The sequence below is a fragment of the Silene latifolia genome, chromosome X (genome assembly GCF_048544455.1).
Source record: "Silene latifolia isolate original U9 population chromosome X, ASM4854445v1, whole genome shotgun sequence".
Lineage (NCBI taxonomy): Eukaryota > Viridiplantae > Streptophyta > Magnoliopsida > Caryophyllales > Caryophyllaceae > Silene > Silene latifolia.
In genome coordinates this window covers 326,196,306-326,214,622 of record NC_133537.1, presented here as the reverse complement: position 1 = coordinate 326,214,622, position 18,317 = coordinate 326,196,306, and the positions used below count along the sequence as shown (strand labels likewise).

Sequence of the window (18,317 nt, the reverse complement as noted above, 5' to 3'; positions counted from 1 at the left end):
CACTGGATGTTTTTTTCCAGGACACTAGATGTTTCTTGTTTTGTCTGGAATCTTTCATCTTCTTGGCTTCATAACTAGTGGCAAGTATGTTGCTACTGGTTCTCCTTTGTCCGAGTCTGTACTAAATAATAGCAAACATTTATCATCTTGTAATGTTGTTAATGCTACTATAGGTAGCTCTGTCTTGTCTTGTAATCCAGTGTTGTTTCATGCTAGAATTGGGCATAGCTCTGTATCTACTTTGAAGCATGTTCATCACTTCAATGTTAAAAATAATGTTAATCACTTTCAATGTGAAGTTTGTGTTTTGGCTAAGCATCACAAGTTACCTTTTACTCCGAGTACTTCCATTACTTCTCATCCTTTTGATTTAATTCATGTGGACCTTTAGGGTCCTTATAGAGTTAGATCTCTTTCAGGGGACTCATATTTTTTCACTATCGTTGATGATAATAGTAGAGTCACATGGACAATGCTTTTAAAGGATAAAAGTCAAATTTGTTCATTGTTGTCCCATTTCTTAAGCTATGTTACTACTCAATTTCACACTCAAGTACAGATTATTAAAAGTAACAATGGCACAGAAATTGTGCAATCTGAGTGTCATAGCCTCTTGTCCTCTAAGGGCATTATACTTCAGAAAAGCATCCCTGGCAATCCTCAACAAAATGGGAGAGTTGAGAGGAAGCATCGTCATCTTTTAGAAACTGCCATGGCTCACAAATTTCAAGCTGGTCTTCCTAAGAAATTTTGGGGAGAGCTCATTCTTGCTGCCACTCATCTCATCAACCTAATGCCTACCTCTGTTTTACGGTGGAAAACACCTTCAGAAGTTCTCTTTGGTTTTCTACCAAATTATTCAAGAGTTATTGGTTGTCTATGCTATGCAACACAAAAATCAGGTGATAAGTTTGAACCCTGGGCTAAGAAATGCATATTTTTGGGATATCCATTTGATAAAAAAAGAATATAAACTATATGATCTGACTACTCATAAGGTCTTTACTAGTAGAGATGTTCTTTTCAGAGAAGATACATTTCCTTATAAACCTGCTACCACAATTTTACACCCTCCTGCTCCCTCACCATCACATATTACCTCATTTTTCCCTTCTAGTTCAACACCTTTACATGGCACACCTATATTCTCCCAGCATGAGGTCTCTGATGGACCTCCTTCTGCTCATTCCCACACTATTACACCTACTACCTCACCAGCACATAGCCCGCCACACTCTCTAACACTACAAAAAAAAAGGTTTCATTGCGATGGAGACATTGCGACGGACACATAGTCCGTAGCAAATAAAATATCGCGATGGACCTTGCATGCGACGGATCCCACATTCTGCGACGGACTTGCGACGGAAATTCCGTAGCAGCCAAATCTCCTAGACCGCATATTTTTCTGACATGGCGGGAAACACTGCGACGGAAATTCCGTCGCAACAATAAAATAATAATAAATTGCACGGAATTTCCGCCGCTACAATAAAATATTATTTTTCTGCGACGGAAATTCCGTCGCGGGCTTTTTTAATGTCTCCATATACGACTCACAAAGACACTAGGTTTTTAATATTATTTTAATGTTGCGACGGAAATTCCGTCGCATGATTTATTATTATTTTATTTTTGCGACGGAAATTCCGTCGCAGGTTTTTTTTATACACGGGTGACAAACCCGTCTCCCTCCTGTCACTCCTCAATTATTTTTACTCAAATCTTTTCCAAAAACCCCAAAAATTCCGACGGCAACCACTCCCACCACCACCCTACTCCGCACATCTCTCCTCCTCTTTCCCCTTTCCCCTTTCCCCTTTCCCTTTTCCCCTTTCTTCTCCTTTCCCCTTTCCTCTTTTCTGCCGCCGCCTGCCGTGCCGCCGCCTGCCGTGCTCCTCCCTCCCCTTATCTTCTTGTCTCACTTAATTTAATATAAGGTTTGTTTAATTTATTTTATTATTTTGATTAATTAGGGTTTATGGTTATTATTTTGATTAATTATGATTAGTTTAGGATGCTTAGTATTATTAGGTTAGTTTAGTTTAGTTAAAAGCCAATTTAGGATGTTTAGTATTATTAGGATAGTTTAGTTTAGTTGAAAGCCAATTTAGGATGTTTAGTATTATTAGGATAGTTTAATTTAGTTGAAAGTCAATTTAGGATGTTTAAATCAATTTTATGATGCTTAGTTTAATTAAGTTTAGGATTGTTAAAATAAATTAGTTTAATTAATATCCAATTTAGGATGTTTAGGATTATTAGGATAGTTTACTTTAGTTAAAAGTCAATTTAGGATGTTTAAACTAATTTTAGGATGCGTAGTTTAATTAAGTTTAGGACTATTAAAATGATTTAGTTTAATTAAAAGACAATTAAGATATTTAGGATTATTAGGGTAGTTAATTTAGTTTAGTTAAAAGCCAATTTATGATGTTTAAACCAATTTTAGCATGCTTACTCTACTTTTGCTTAGTTTTATATGGTTTATTAGTAATTATTAAGTTTGTTTTGATAAGTTGTGTACATTTGTGTCATGTGTATTTTTTTTTACAAATATTAATTCATCTTATGCTTGTGTTGTGATTGTTAATATATTTTTGTATCTTATGCTTGTGTAGTTTTGTATCTGTGATTGTTAATTTATTTTTGACCTAGTACCTGTTCGGAGATTACACATTAGGTGTAATTCTTGAATAGTCCCCGTTTTGGGATTGTCTTTGAATCTTTTATGCCATTTAGATGGTAAATACTCATTTTTTTCTTGATTGTTATGAGACAAAATTTGGTTAACATTTCCTTTAATGTTCTCCGAATACATATGTAGAGTGAGAATTCATTCTAAATAATGTATTTGGAGAACTGTAAGGAAGTGCTGCCGAATTTTTGTCTCATTACAATCAAGAAAAAAAAAGGGTATTTACTAATGGTATGAAAGATTCAAAGATGGGTTTAGGTTGGAGAGATAAGGACCCTAATACATAAAGTATTTTTTTGCAAGTTGTTGTTGTTGTTGTTGTTGTTGTTGTTGTTGTTGTTGTTGTTGTTGTTGTTGTTGTTGTTGTTGTTGTTGTTGTTGTTGTTGTTGTTGTTGTTGTTGTTGTTGTTGTTGTTGTTGTTGTTGTTGTTGTTGTTGTTGTTGTTGTTGTTGTTGTTGTTGTTGTTGTTGTTGTTGTTGTTGGTGGTGGTGTTGTTGTTGTTGTTGTTGGTGGTGGTGGTGGTGGTGACGTTGTTGTTGTCGTCCTAAGAATATGGATATGAATGCTCTTACCATTTTTATTAATAATTGTTATTTACTAATATATATGTAGATTTGCAATGAAGAGATTATAACGAAACTGGATGTATGAAAGGTTGGATTCCAATAAAAAATTAAGGAAGGAATTCGTAATAGGGGTTGATAAATTCATTGATTATGTTAAGCGACAAGACAAATTCATTAGAAGTAAAGAAATTAGGTGTCCATGTACTAAGTTCAAAAATAAAAAGTATTTAGTTGAATAAGAAGTACGAAAACACCTTGGTCTAAAGGGTTTTTGTGACAACTATTATGATTGGGTGTGTCACGGAGAGAAATTCCCCGTTGAGGAAGAGAAAATGGCAATGCCCTCTGACAATCCTTATAGAGATATGGTAGAGGATGCGTTGCGCGATAGCATTGATCAAATTAGGGAAGAAGCTCTTAATGCCGAGGTGGTTGATGAATCTCCAAATCCCAATATATTAGCCTTTTTCAAATGTTAAAACGTCTTGAGCAACCTTGTTTACGAGGGATGTCGACTCTCATTGCTACAGTCAGCTGCAAGGCTTGTCACTCTGAAATGTGAATTCAACTTAGCCCATAAATGTGTCGATGGTTTCACGTCACTCATGGGAGACTTTCTTCCTCAAAATCATATTTTGATGCGTAACTTCTATGAAACCAAAAATGTTCTCAAAGCTCTTCAACTTCCTCATGAAAAGATAGATGCATGTTTTAATGGATGTATGCTTTTTTTGATGGACGACGCTCTTCTTGACAAGCGTAGAAAATGTGGTAGAGCTAGGTATAAAAGTGCAAAGAATGCAAATGGCAAAAGGGTCCCCGAAAATTTCTTAAATTATTTTCCAATAGAGCCACGTTTGCAACGAATTTATGCCACAAAAAACCTCGCGGAACAAATGCGTTGACATTATGAAAACCCCCGTGTTAGTGGGACAATGTCTCATCCAAGTGACAGTGAGGCTTGGAAACATTTTGATCATCTTCATCCTTCTTTTGCATCTGAGCCTTGGAATGTTTTGCATCGATGGTTTATCGGCTTTTGGTCCATTCGGGAAGTTGTATTCATGCTGGCCGGTGATGCTTACTCCTTACAATTTACCACCCTGGCTATGCATGAAAAGACAATTTATGTTCTTAACATTAATTATTCCTAGACCAAAGAGTCCCAAACAAAACTTTGACGTCTATTTACATCCTCTAATTCACGAGTTGAAGAAATTGTGGAACACGGGATTGTTTACATATGACGTGTCTAGGAAACAAAACTTCGACTTAAGAGTCGCACTCTATGGACGATCAACGACTTTCCCGCTTATGGCATGTTATCTGGTTGGTCAACCGCTGGTGAGAATGCGGTCCATGTTGTACGAAAAAGAGACTAAATCGATTTGGCTTGATATAGCGAAAAATGGAGTTGGTTTGATTGTCATAGACAATATTTAGACATTGATCATATTTTTCGCAAGGATAAGGTCCACTTTCGAAAAGGAAGAATAGAGAACGATGTTCTTTGAATGAGGTTATCGGGCGAACAAGTGTGGGAATGTGTGAAAGATTTACCAAAAATCGTGGATGCATCTGACCATGAATTGAGAACAGTTAAAGCGAAACGAATTGGGTGGTGGAAACAAAGTATTTTTTGGGAGCTTCCATATTGGAGCACACTAATAATTCGACATAACCTTGATGTCATGCATATTGAGAAATTTTTTTTCGAACAACTAATTCACAAGGTGATGGATAGAAAAGACAAGACAACCTTGAACCCAAATGCACAAAAAGACATGTTACAACTTTGCTCAAGATCGCGAAAGGTGGATTCATCGTTTTGAAAAAGAGCGAAAAGAAAGTGTTGTGTGATTGGATATGTAATTTAAAGTTTCCAGACGGCTATGCTTTAGATTTGAGAAGATGTGTCGATATGAATGAGTTGAAGCTACATGGCTTGAAAAGCCATGACTATCATGTGTTTATGGAGCGTTCTTCGCCGGTTGCTTTAAGGCACCTTCTCCCAAAAATGAGTGGAATGCCATAACTGAGATTTGTGCACTTCATCAGTACAAATTGAAAAAATAACAAGTCTCGAGAAAAATATTGCCGAGATAATCTGCAAATTGGAAAAAATACATCCACCTTCCTTTTTTAACTCAATGGAACATCCGAATTAATTTGCCATATGAAGTGAAAGTGGGTGGTTCTGTGCAATATAGGTGGATGTATCCTTTTGAGAGGTAATATCAATATCTTTTACGAAGCCTTTTAAGGTTATTACTTGAATGTCATTCATTCTTAACCAATTTTTTGTAGGTTCTTGAATCATTTGAAACAAAAAATTGGAAATAAAGCTCGTGTTCAAGGGTCATTATGCAACGCATATTTGCTTGAAGAAATAGCAAATTTTTGTTCTTTTTACTTTGAAGAACATATAGACATGAAGGCAAAAGACCTTGACATAGGTCATAAAAAGCCAAGTATTCTACCTTGCACGAGCTATTTCAAGATCATGAGGGCATTACTTCTGGAAAATGTCGTGAAAGATTTTTGGAAGATAACGAATATGAACGTGCACACCTCTATGTTTTATCTAATTGTGATTCTGATGAGTTGAAACATATGGAAAGGTAAGTGTAAAAAAATTTTAATTTTAAATGTTGTTTCAAAAGTAAAACATGCAAAAATTTATTCAAAACTTAATTCGGCATTTTTGAATAGGTTGTTTGAGGATTACATCAAAAGAGAATATCTTGAGTTTTCTATGGCAAAGATATTTGGAACAAATTTGAAACAAAATTCCCTGACTGGTTTAGAGGTCAAGTAAGTAAATAATATATATTCTATAATGCTTATTTAAATTATATTATTATTTGGTCAATAATTGGTTCATTATCATTAATACTAGGTAAATAATTTAAAAGATCTAGTTTTAGTTGCCTTAGCAAATGGACCTTCAAGAAAAGTAAGAACATGGAAGCGTTATTCTATCAATGGTTACAAATTTCGAGCTTTCACAGATGGGAAAGATTTGGAAAAGTCAACAATTAACAATGGAGTATGTGTGATTTCGACTGAAGGAGCTGACTACTATGGAACTCTAAATGAAATTGTTGAGTTGTCTTATCTTTGAAAAAAAACCCTTACAATGTTATTTTATTCAAATGTAATTGGATAGATAACTCAGAAAGAGGAATGCAAGTACATAAGGAATATAAACTTGTGGATGTTAATCGGAGCAAAAAATTTCCAAAATATGACCCATTTGTGTTAGCATATCAAGTGGAACAAGTTTGCTATGCTCCTTATCCAAATATCAAAAGAGATAAAGATCAGTGGTCAGCAATATTTAAAATAAAGGCCAGATCACAAGTTGATGCTCCTACTGATGAATCTATCTTTCAAGAAGATGTTAATAATGGTGATACAACATTGACAATAACTGAAATAGAAGATGAAAATGAAATTGTGGAGGAGGAACAAGGAGAAATGCAAGGAGATGAAATGTAAGTACATAATGATGATATGCAAGAGGAGGAAGATGGGGAAGAGTTAGGGGAGGAGGCTTTGAAGAAGTATTTAGAAGAAGATGATGATGAGGATTTTTTAGATTCGCTTTTTAAAGGCAACGAAGACACTAATTTAAGTGATGATGATGATGATGACTAGGATTTATATTAGTTGTAGATGTTTTGTACCTTTTCATTCAATCTTATTACTTTGTTGGTACTATTAGTTGTAGATGCCGTATGGCTTAATTTAATGAAATCTAGTTTGTTTTCATTCAATCTTACTTTTTATTCAATCTTATTTTTTTACTTTGTTGCTATTATTTGATTACTTGACCGAGAGAGAGGGAGTAATATTTAATTTCTTACTTTGTTGCTATTATTTGATTATTTGATTACTTACTTTGAGAATTTCTTATTTTGTTGCTATTATTTGATTATTTGATTTCTTACTTTGTCAATTTCTTACTTTGCCAATTTCTTACTTTGTTGCTATTATTTGATTTTTTTATTTTGTTGCTACTATTTGATTTCTAACAATGTTGAAGAATTTAGTTGGTTTGTATGGCGACGAGGGGACGAAGAAGAGGTAGTGGTAGTAATGTAGGAAACCGAGGAAATGAAAACGAGAATGAAGAAATACCAGCAGGTCATCAACAATAACAACAACAAAATGAGCCAGTTGAGAAAATTCATCTCGATTCTCTTGAGCAAGATAGCGTTTGGTAAGTATGTCATTTTTTCGTAATTAATTATTTTTATAAATAATATATATATATATATATATATATATATATATATATATATATATATATATATATATATATATATATATATATATATATATATATAGAGAGAGAGAGAGAGAGAGAGAGAGAGAGAGAGGAGGGGGAGTTCTTATAAGTCCACAAATTTGGTTGAGTCCCTAAGTCCTAATCTTAGCCACTCATTTTTGGATGTAACTTCAAGATTTTTATGAGTGTAACTTTAGTCTAAGATCAGAACTTTAATGATTTACGAGTGTAACTTTAATCATTTAAAGCTATTTTTTATATTAAAAATAGAATTTATAGCTATTTTTGATACAAAAATTTGAATTCATGTTATACAATATTATTTTGAATATATAAGTTTGAATTTACCTAATTTTGACGATTTATGTAATTCCAACAATTTATAAGTGTAATTTTACTGTTTTACAAATGTAACTTTAATATTTAAATAGTGTAACTTTACTATTTTAAGAGTCATTTTTTATGTAAATATTTAAATTTATGTAATTTTTATTATAGGTTGAATTTATATAATTTTAACACTTAAGTTTATGTAATTTTAGTCCTTTACGAGTGTAACTCTATTCCCCTACGAGTGTAACTTTAGTTCGATATATGTGTAACTTTAGTCCGAAATGAGTTCGATATGAATGTAACTTTAGTTCATATGGAGTGTAACTTTAGTCCGTAAAGAGTGTAACTTTAGTCTAACCACCTTGTGCACAACCACAACTACAACCACGACCACGACCACAACCGTCATTACCCTCGCCGCCTTCTGACAACTAACCACAACAAATTAAAAAAAAAAAGAAACAGAGAATTGAAAAAAAAAACGAAATGAAAAAATAAAAACATAACCACCAACGCCACCACCCCTGCCGCCACCATCAGCCAACAAAAAAAAAAGAATTGAAAAAAAAACGATTAAACCCACATAAAAACGAGATCCAAAAGACCTCAAAAAAAAAAAAAATTAGATCCTCCATATTGCCGCGACATCTTCCTCTCCTCTCTTTCCTTCCCGCGACAAACACCACCAAGTCGACCATGCACCACCTCCATTGTTTCAATTCTAGTATTTTAGATCTAGTTTTTTTGGATCTCATGTTTGGTGGGGGTGGCTCGTGGTGGTTGTGTCGACGGAGGAGAGTGAATGAGGAACTTTTATGGTAAATTTTCGAAAAAAAATGAAAAATGTCAAATTTTTATGTATAGATCTGAAAAAAAAAGGAGAAGGGTTCGTCGGATCTGAAAAAAAAAGGAGAAAGGAAAAGCGGTCGTCGGAGTTGATGTGGCTGGGGTGGCGGCGGCGTAGAAGGCATGGCGGCGGCAGGTGGTGTGTGGTATGGTCGGTGCGGTGGCGTTGGAGTAGTGGTGGCGGCGTGACAACATTAGCGGCGGCGTGGTGGAATGGTGGTGGCGGCAGTGGAGGTTAGAGAGAGATGGGAAGATGTGAGAGAAGGGGGAGATTTGTGTTGTGAGGGAATGAAATGAGAGATTAGGGTTTTGTGGTATTTATATCACAAACCTTTATTTTAATCTAATCCTAGCCATCCATTATTTAGATCTAAGGGCTTGGATAAGGACTCAAGGACTCACCTAAATAAGGTGGACTTATAGGAGCCCTTATATATATATATATATATATGTATATATATATATATATATGTATATATATATATATGTATATATATATATATATATATATATATGTATATATATGTACATATATGTATATATATATATATATAGATATATATATATATATTTATTATATTGTCATTTTTTTTTTCAGGTTCAGTGATGCATCCGTTGTGAACTTGATATCGGACAATATTGGATGCAACTACAAAGAACATGCTCCTAATTGGAAATCGGCGTCATCTACTATAAAGAAGCATTGGTGGAATTGGTTTGAGGTATTAGCAATTGTCATTTATTTTAATATTAGGTATTTTATTCATTTATTTTATATTTATTTACAATGAAGTTTATTTTCTAACTTTATCGTTTATTGAACAGTGGCGTGTTAGTTACGATCCCCGGGACAAGGCAAGGGTTAAGAAGGCTTTGGAAGATGCCATGAAGACTCGTTTACGGCAAATGATTTATCGAGCTTATCATAAGGAAGAGCATGAAAAGTCGGACTGGATTAGTGTTGAGTTGCACCGTAAATTGAAGAAAAGACCACTTGAAGAACCTAATTTCGTGGAAAAATCGGAGGAGAATTCGGCTAACCGTAGGTCGGGATGTGACGAGAAAGGGAAGGCGTTTGGTACTCTCCTAATGGGTCGAAAAAACACATTGCAATATATGGACTCAATGGTAATTTCTTCACTTGCTTTTTTAATTTATTACCTTTTTTTTCTTTAACTTTATTTAAAGTTAGTAATTATATTTAACAAGTATCAAAGTTATAGGTTGATAAAGATGGGAAAGGAGAAATACCGTCCGCTTTGCAGTTGTTGGAGAAGTCAAATAAGCATAGCACAAAAGGATGGTTATCCAAAAAAGGCAGTCAACTCTTCGTAAGTTACTATAATTATTTAATTTAACTCATTTTTTCAATCATGATTATTTAGTAGATGGTATCTAATCTTTCGCTTTTTAATGATATAGGGTAAGATCATCTCAAAGAAAACTCAGCTTCAGAGTGAAGGGGTCGAGAACATCGATGATAATGAGATTTATATTGAAGAACATGAAGGATTTGATGAGAAAGGTAGAGTATTTGGCGCGGGAAATGCAGCACCACACATTTGGACTCACCACCGCCGCTCGACTGATAACGTCACTTGTACTCCTCATACTCCGGGTTTTCTTGGTAGAGTCGCAAAACAGAATGTCCGGCTTAAGCAAGTCAAGGCCGAACAATCTTAAAGGATTGTGGCAATAGAGGAGTTCTTGAGCCAACAAGGTTTTACTACTCAAACTTGTAACCCCGGAGGTGTATTTCAAGGTAGAAGAAATGACTTTGATGATGATGGTGGCAACAATGCTAGGCCTACTTCTACTCCTTTCACCTCATTCACTCCCGTGCATTAATTAGTAGCTATTAGTTGGTTTATGGACTTGTTTAGCTTAGTTTGTTGAACATTTATTTAGTTTAAGTTTGTTGAACACGTAACTTATGTAAACCTTTTATTTTAAGTTAATGCGAAAACGTTCTTTGGAAATCTCGTCTTGAACGAGTTGTGAATTTGTCAAATGCTGGGATTTTCTGTGTGTTTGCAGGAAACCGGATGTAATTGCTTTCTAAGCAATTGGGGGAGCTATGAAACGCTGAAAACCCCCGGAAATTTTTTTCCCTACGACGGAATTTCCGTCGCGGATGTGACTATTGGCTTGACTATAGGGGACACGTGGTCAAGGAACAGTAATTTGCGGCGGAAATTTCGTCGCAGATCTTAGACATTTTTTTACTTTTGCGACGGAAATTCCGTCGCAGCCTTTGACTTTCTTGTTGACTTTGCAGCCACGTGGCTGCATGAACAGTGTATTGCGACGGAATTCCCGTCGCAGATCTTGACTTTCTTATTGACCTTAGAGGCTACGTGGCCTCCATGAACAGTGAACTGCGACGGAAATTCCGTCGCAGGACCAACTTTTGTGACGGATTCCTGCGATGCCTTTATCCGTCGCAGGAATTCATTTGCTACGGAATTTCCGTCGCAAAGTTTTATTTTGCGACGATTTTACGCGACGGGCTAATTTCGTCGCAAATACTATGCGACGGATTAATTCGTCGCTATGGAACCTTTTCTTTGTAGTGTAAATAACTCACCTGACCACAGCTCCCCAATCAATAATACACATATTTCTCCTTTGACAACCAGTCAGCCAGAACCCCATTTTAGAAAGTCCTCCAGGCCACGACAAGCTTCAACAAAGATTGAAGAACTTTGATTGCAAGGGTTTGCGTCCTTTCCTTCTGCATACTACTGTTCCCACCACCACAGCATCTCCTGCTGTTTCTGATGCCACTGCCTCTGCTCCAGCATCCCCTAGTTCTTCTAGGGCATCTTCTAGCACCTCATCTAGTGCTTCTTCCCTAAGATTTTTAGCCTTGCAACACATGTATTCCTCCAACTACAGTCTTGATACATTCACTCCTTGGAGAATGTACTTGATCTTCATGAACCGAGTTCCTATGCTCAGGTTGTGACTAACCCACATTGGATAAAGGCCATGAAATAGGAAATATCAGCCTTGGAATCCAATCAGACATGGGAATTGACAATGCTACCCCAAGAACATAAGGCCATTGGTGTCAAATGGGTTTACAAGATTAAGTTTAAGCCTGATGGGAGTGTTGAGAGGTATAAGGCTCGCCTAGTAGCCAAGGGATACAACCAAATACAAGGGAAAGATTTCAAACACAACTTTAGTCCTGTTTCTAAATTCACTAGTGTGCGTACATTAATTGCTATAGCAGCTGCTAAAGGATGGAAATTGCACCAAATGGACATAAACAATACATTCCTTCATGTGTTTTTGGATGAAGAAGTCTATATGCAGGTCCTTGAAGGCTATACAAAGGGTAAACCCGGTGATGTTTGTCTCTTAAAAAGATCATTGTATGGTTTTAAGCAAGCCTCGCGTCAATGGAACTTTGAGCTCACAAAGTTTTTAAAGAATCAGGGGTATACACAGAGCAAACAAGATTATTCCCTCTTTATACGCCACACTAGTCCTACTGATTTCACTGCTATTTTGGTATATGTGGATGATTTACTGGTGGCAGGGAATAATGAACAGTATATAACTCAGTTGAAGTCCTTGCTTGACAAACCATTTACTATCAAAGATTTAGGACAGCTTAGATACTTTATTGGTACAGAAGTTGCAAGATCAGCTCAAGGCATTACTCTCAATCAACGGAAATATATAGTGGATATCTTAAAAGATACCCACATGGAGGAACTGCAAAGGGGCATCCTTTCCCTTGCCCAAGGGTCTGAAGCTTTTCGCAGAAGAAGGTGACCCTTTATTAAATCCAGAAATATACAGGAGACTTGTAGGGAGACTCCTATATCTTAATCTTTCACGCCCTGACATCTCCTACTCTGTGCAACAATTGAGTCAGTTCCTGAGTTATCCACGACTTCCTTATATGCGGGCATCACTTCATATTGTGAGATATCTCAAGCAAACAATCAATACTGGCCTGTTTTATCCTTCTTCTAATTCTAGCCATTTATCCAGTTATTGTGATGCTGATTGGGGCATTTGTGCCTTCACTTGAAGATCTTTAACAGGATTTTGTGTCTTCCTTGGTGACTCTCTCATATCCTGGAAGACTAAAAAACAAAACACGGTGAGTAAGTCTTATGCAGAAGCAGAATATCGTAGTATGAGTCACACTGCTGCAGAATTGGTATGGTTGGAAGGACTACTAAGAGATTTTGATTTACAAATCCCATTGCCAATCACATTACACTGCGATAACAAGACAGCTCAACATATAGCTGCAAACCCTGTCTTCCACGAAAGGACTAAACACCTCAAACTTGATTGCCATTACATCAAAGTACGAATTGAAGAAGGCTTGATCTCTACCAAGCATGTTTCCCGTCAAGCACAATTGGCAGATGTCATGACGAAGCCTCTTGGTGAACAACAACATTCATTTTTAGTTGCCAAGTTAGGCCTTGTATCGCAACCTCCAAGTCCTACTTGAAAGGGATGGGGGTGTGTGTGTGTAAGATATTTAGTTAGTTAGATAAGTTAACTAGAGTTAGTTAGCTACTATAAATAGACTATTTCCTTGTACATGTAACCACTTTTACATACATTTTTTTCAGTTTAATACAACAAACTTTCTCTCACTATAACAAACTTTCTCTTACTATAAACTTTCTCTCTCTAATCTGTTACATCTCCATGGATTTATCAGGAATATACCACTTTAATTTTGATTTTACGTAAAGTCGTTTTACAAAAGACTAATTAACTTCATACAACCCTCAAAACCTAAAAGACGTGAACCAAGTTGATCGGACTATATTCTCATAGAATCAAATCACTAAAAAATATTATAAGATAAACATTGAAGTTCCTCTGAATTTCACGGAATACAAAACTAGTTTAATTTTGAAATAGCTAGACTAGAAATATTGTCGACCCAACTTAAATAACAATTAGTCTTAGTTAAGAGTGTTTTAACTTCAAATGTCTCACATTAATTTTTTTGTTTTTATATGTTATTTAAATAGGTCAATTTTAACTTAAGACGATCTTAAATAAAAAATTGTGCTTGGATAAATAGGTGCTGACTACAACACAAACTTATTTACTGTCTAAAATTAATTTTTTGCAGGGCCTTGAAATTTGCTGACAACAAAAGCCCTTAGTTCAAGGCGGTCCATTGAAAGCTTAGATATCGTTCGAATAAAATTCTATGTAGGTCTGACACATAGCACTAGTAATTAAAATGGTGATATGATTTAACACAAAAAAAGAAAAAAAAATACAAATTATAGTATAAGTTTATAAGACCGTATCATATTATAAGAGAGCCCTTTTTTTGTAAAAAAGTTGTTCATTTAATGCTAATAAATGAATTATCTTTTTACATAATGAGATTGTCTCATAGTGTAAGACCATCTTACACAATAACTACTACCTAACAAAACACAAAATATGATGATAGGTGATATGATTGATAATTTTAAATTTAATTAATGGATTCATCACTGGCTATTTAGTTCTGCTCGTATCATTTTATATTTTGGGACTCTATATGATTTATAATAGTGGCTCCATGGCATAATATATGTATCATTTCACTTTTCGAGTCAAGTCCTTTAATTTTAATCTTATAAGAAACTACTTTGTGAAAAATATATGAAAATAATATCTTTAGAATCGTGACAAAAAAAAAATTGTTTTCTCGTATACATTTCACCAAATTAACGCTTATATTTCGACATATAGGGAATATTTTGTATATTATACGAGTATAGGGATAAATGACTTAGATTTTACCAAGTAATTTTAATTCATATGTCAAAGTTCACGACTCGGATTGATACATTTTCTTATTTGTTCGATATTTCGATTTTTTTGGCATATTTTTAGGTCAGCTTTTTAAATTAAATTTAGTATGAGGAAAGTCATAGACATATATTATCATTTGCAAACACAATTTCATACTACTAGTACTTCATAGGACTACTTCATGTATTTTCTCATATATTAGAGATGTTGTGGAGAATATAAGTATTCCTAATAAATATAAAACCGACTCAATATACTTATCCTTTATTGAATCTCAATGTCTCAAAACTTTGTCACCGAATATGTTAAAAAGAAAAGAAAACGGTATAAAGTTAAATAAAAAGATAAAGTTAAATAATCAAGAATTAAAGAGTGGCAACATTAGTTTCATTTATCTTTCTTTCTTTCTTTCTCAAAGAGACGCCAAATTCTATTGGGAAACGCTGCCCTGGCAATTTCCCTACACGACAAAAAAACTTGGGCCATTACCCTACTTTGTCCATGTTATATGTCCTATTCATTTGCAAATATGCATAATTATGAAGCCCTTAATTGTAAATTACACAACATTTGTATAGCTATAAAACCCCTCCAACATTAACTCTTCATTTCAATCCTCCTTCAAACACCAACACAAAACACTTTAATCTTTTCCTTAAGCTATTTCTCTTTATTCGCATTGTTCTTAAGAATAATCTTTTACTTTTTTTGAAGAATTAATGCAAAATGGCTATTGATTGCATGAGAAACATTCCTATTATGTTGCCAAAAGTTAACCAAATGGCCTCTAAAGATGATCAAAACAAGCCTTTTGTTTTTGATGCATCTTTTCTTAATAACCAATCCAATGTTCCACAAGAGTTTATATGGCCGGACAACGACAAACCATCGACCAATTTTCAAGTCGAAGATTTACCTGTTCCCCTCCTCGACCTTCAGGGTTTCCTGTCAGGTAACCCTGAAGCAACCCTGGAGGCGTCCCAGCTTGTTAGAAAAGCTTGTCTTAAACATGGATTTTTTCTTGTTGTTAATCATGGTGTTAATGATAAATTAGTGAAAAATGCTCATAAAATGATGGACGAGTTCTTTGAGCAACCCTTGGCTCAAAAGCAAAGGGCTCAAAGGAAACTAGGAGAGCATTGTGGCTATGCTAGTAGTTTCACCGGTCGATTCTCTTGTAATCTCCCTTGGAAGGAGACTCTTTCTTTCCAATCATCCACTCATGACAGTTCATCTTCTACAAAAACTGTCCAAGAATACTTTATCAACACTTTGGGTCACAATTTTGATCATTTGGGGTAAGCATTTAGTAGTATAGTACAAGAAAAAAAATAGTGCTCCTTATAAAGTACATATCACTTGAATTTTGACTTTACAAGAATTCTTTTAGTGGGTCCACACCCGCACCCCGCTTATATATTAGTTGGTCTCAGTAAACCGTTCTATAAAACAGATCCATAAAAATTTATAACCGCATTAATTAGTTTAAATGAAAAACCGATACTGATAAAACAGCTACTTAAAACACAAGTTTTAGTCCAACGATCCCGAGATCGAGTTTCATTATATATGGACAAATAATATTTAACTTCTCCAAACCATATGGGAACATATAAGACAAAAAAATGTACAATATACTATACATCATGAGACTAATATCACGTGTGATATTTGTTTATTTACAGAAAAGTTTATCAAGAATATTGTGAAGCAATGAGCCAACTATCACTAAGCATCATGGAGCTACTTGGGTTAAGTCTAGGAGTTGGGAGACAACATTTTAAGGAGTTTTTTCAAGGCGACGAGTCCGTGATGCGACTCAACTATTATCCACCGTGCCAGAGACCGGACCTAACTCTCGGAACCGGACCTCATTGTGACCCGACTTCGTTAACCATACTACATCAAGATCAAGTTGGTGGTCTTCAAGTATTTGTGGACGATAAATGGCGTCCCATTTCTCCTAATTTTAATGCCTTTGTCGTCAACATTGGTGACACTTTCACGGTATGTGTACCATGCATGTACATACCACGTACAACCGTATTTTTATTGTTGATTTATTGCATTATTTTGCATAGTAGTGAGTATATAGGATTTTTTAACTTGCATGCACACAAAAATGTCACATCGGCAAGTTGGTAGGTAAATAGACAATGACTTGCTCCCTCTGTCTTGGTCAATAATTATCAATTTTTGAAATTCTTCTGATATATTTTAAACAATGATAACTACTGAGTTGAACAGAAAGAGTATATTAGAACAAAAATATCCGCTACTCATCTACAAATAATAAGTTAACAAGGATCAACTAAGTAGTTTCTGCATTGAAATATAAATATTTAGTCGAGTCGCTTTCCGTACAAGGAGTTAACAAGGATAGTCCAACCTCGACAATAAATACGAAAAAGACTAAACTAGATCAGATTTAATAACAAAAAATGTTAGATTTGTCATGATATTCTATAATGTTGTAATACTAATCTTGTGTACGTATTATATATCATGTAGGCATTATCGAACGGAAGATACAAGAGTTGTTTACATAGAGCCGTGACAAACAATGAAAAGCCAAGAAAATCACTAGCATTTTTCCTATGTCCAAGCAAGGATAAAGTGGTAAAACCACCAAGTGAACTCGTGGACGAAGAAAATCAAAGAGTGTATCCAGATTTTACGTGGCCTGTGTTGCTTGAGTTTACACAAAAACACTATAGAGCTGATATGAACACTTTGAAGGCATTTTCCGAGTGGGTTCAACAACATAGAGATCATCATCAAGCCATGGAAATTAATTGAGTTTATTATATACTTCATCCGTACCGTTCAATAGTTTATGTTTACTTTATTTTTTCCTCGTAAAATAAAGCAAATGTAAATTATTTGTTGTACGGAGTATGTTGGATATTAATTAGTTAAATTAGTTTAGAATAATGTTTTTGAAGTTAGAGTTTAATTAATTAGGTATGGTGAGATTTATGATTAAGAAGCTAATAAAGAGTTGTTATTAGTGTCTTAGTTATGATAAGAACTTCACTTTTATGAAGAAATTAATTTGTTACTACTAAGAATGAGTTAAATTGTTTTTTTTTGTGGTAGTACGTACATGATCAACATGGGAAAAATTGTGCACTTCTTAATTAATCTCTTAAAAAATCCAACAACATATATATATATAGAGTAAATTATAGTTAGCCTAAGAAAAGTTGGTTTGGATTTGAAAATAAAAAATTATAAATTGATCTTTTCCATGCATAAAACCTAGAGATGTTTGAGGATAGTGTGGCCGATAAAGATGTGATTAAATATTGATAATCGAGTTTAAATATAAATCAATATTAATACTTTCTAATATGGGATAGAGACAAGATAATAATAAGGGATTCGAGTCATACGAGTATACGGCACTAAAAGAATTCTAAATTCGCTAAATTTTCATAAATAGTACTTCCTCCATTCTCATATGATGTACCCATTTTATTAAAATATTCCGCTCATATATTTAATAAATGGGTACATCATATAAAAACGGAGGAAGTAACATCTTGAAAACTTCTATTATGGGGTAGAGATAGGATAATAAAAAGGAGGTATGAGTCATCATACGCTAATAGAACTCCTAATTGACTAAATTTTCATTGTAAAAAGTTGAAAAAAAATATCCGAGTTGTTATTGTCTAGATGTTTATCTGTCTCTTTTCTCCTTTAGTATAATTTAAAAATGCGCTTAATTCCGAAATCAAATAAGTCCTCTAAGTATAAGATGCAATAGAAAGT

The 18,317-nt window shown here is 34.6% G+C and overlaps 1 protein-coding gene across 1 annotated transcript; it reads left to right on the top strand.

Annotated features, from left to right (window-relative positions):
* The first annotated feature begins 15,152 nt into the window (after positions 1 to 15,152).
* On the top strand, positions 15,153 to 17,631 carry LOC141618290 (gibberellin 20 oxidase 1-like). Its single transcript, XM_074435387.1, has 3 exons — positions 15,153 to 15,838; positions 16,226 to 16,547; positions 17,052 to 17,631. The coding sequence occupies exons 1-3, from the start codon at positions 15,267 to 15,269 to the stop codon at positions 17,337 to 17,339; spliced, it is 1,182 nt and encodes a 393-aa protein (XP_074291488.1). The 5' UTR covers positions 15,153 to 15,266; the 3' UTR covers positions 17,340 to 17,631.
* The last annotated feature ends 686 nt before the right edge of the window (positions 17,632 to 18,317 follow it).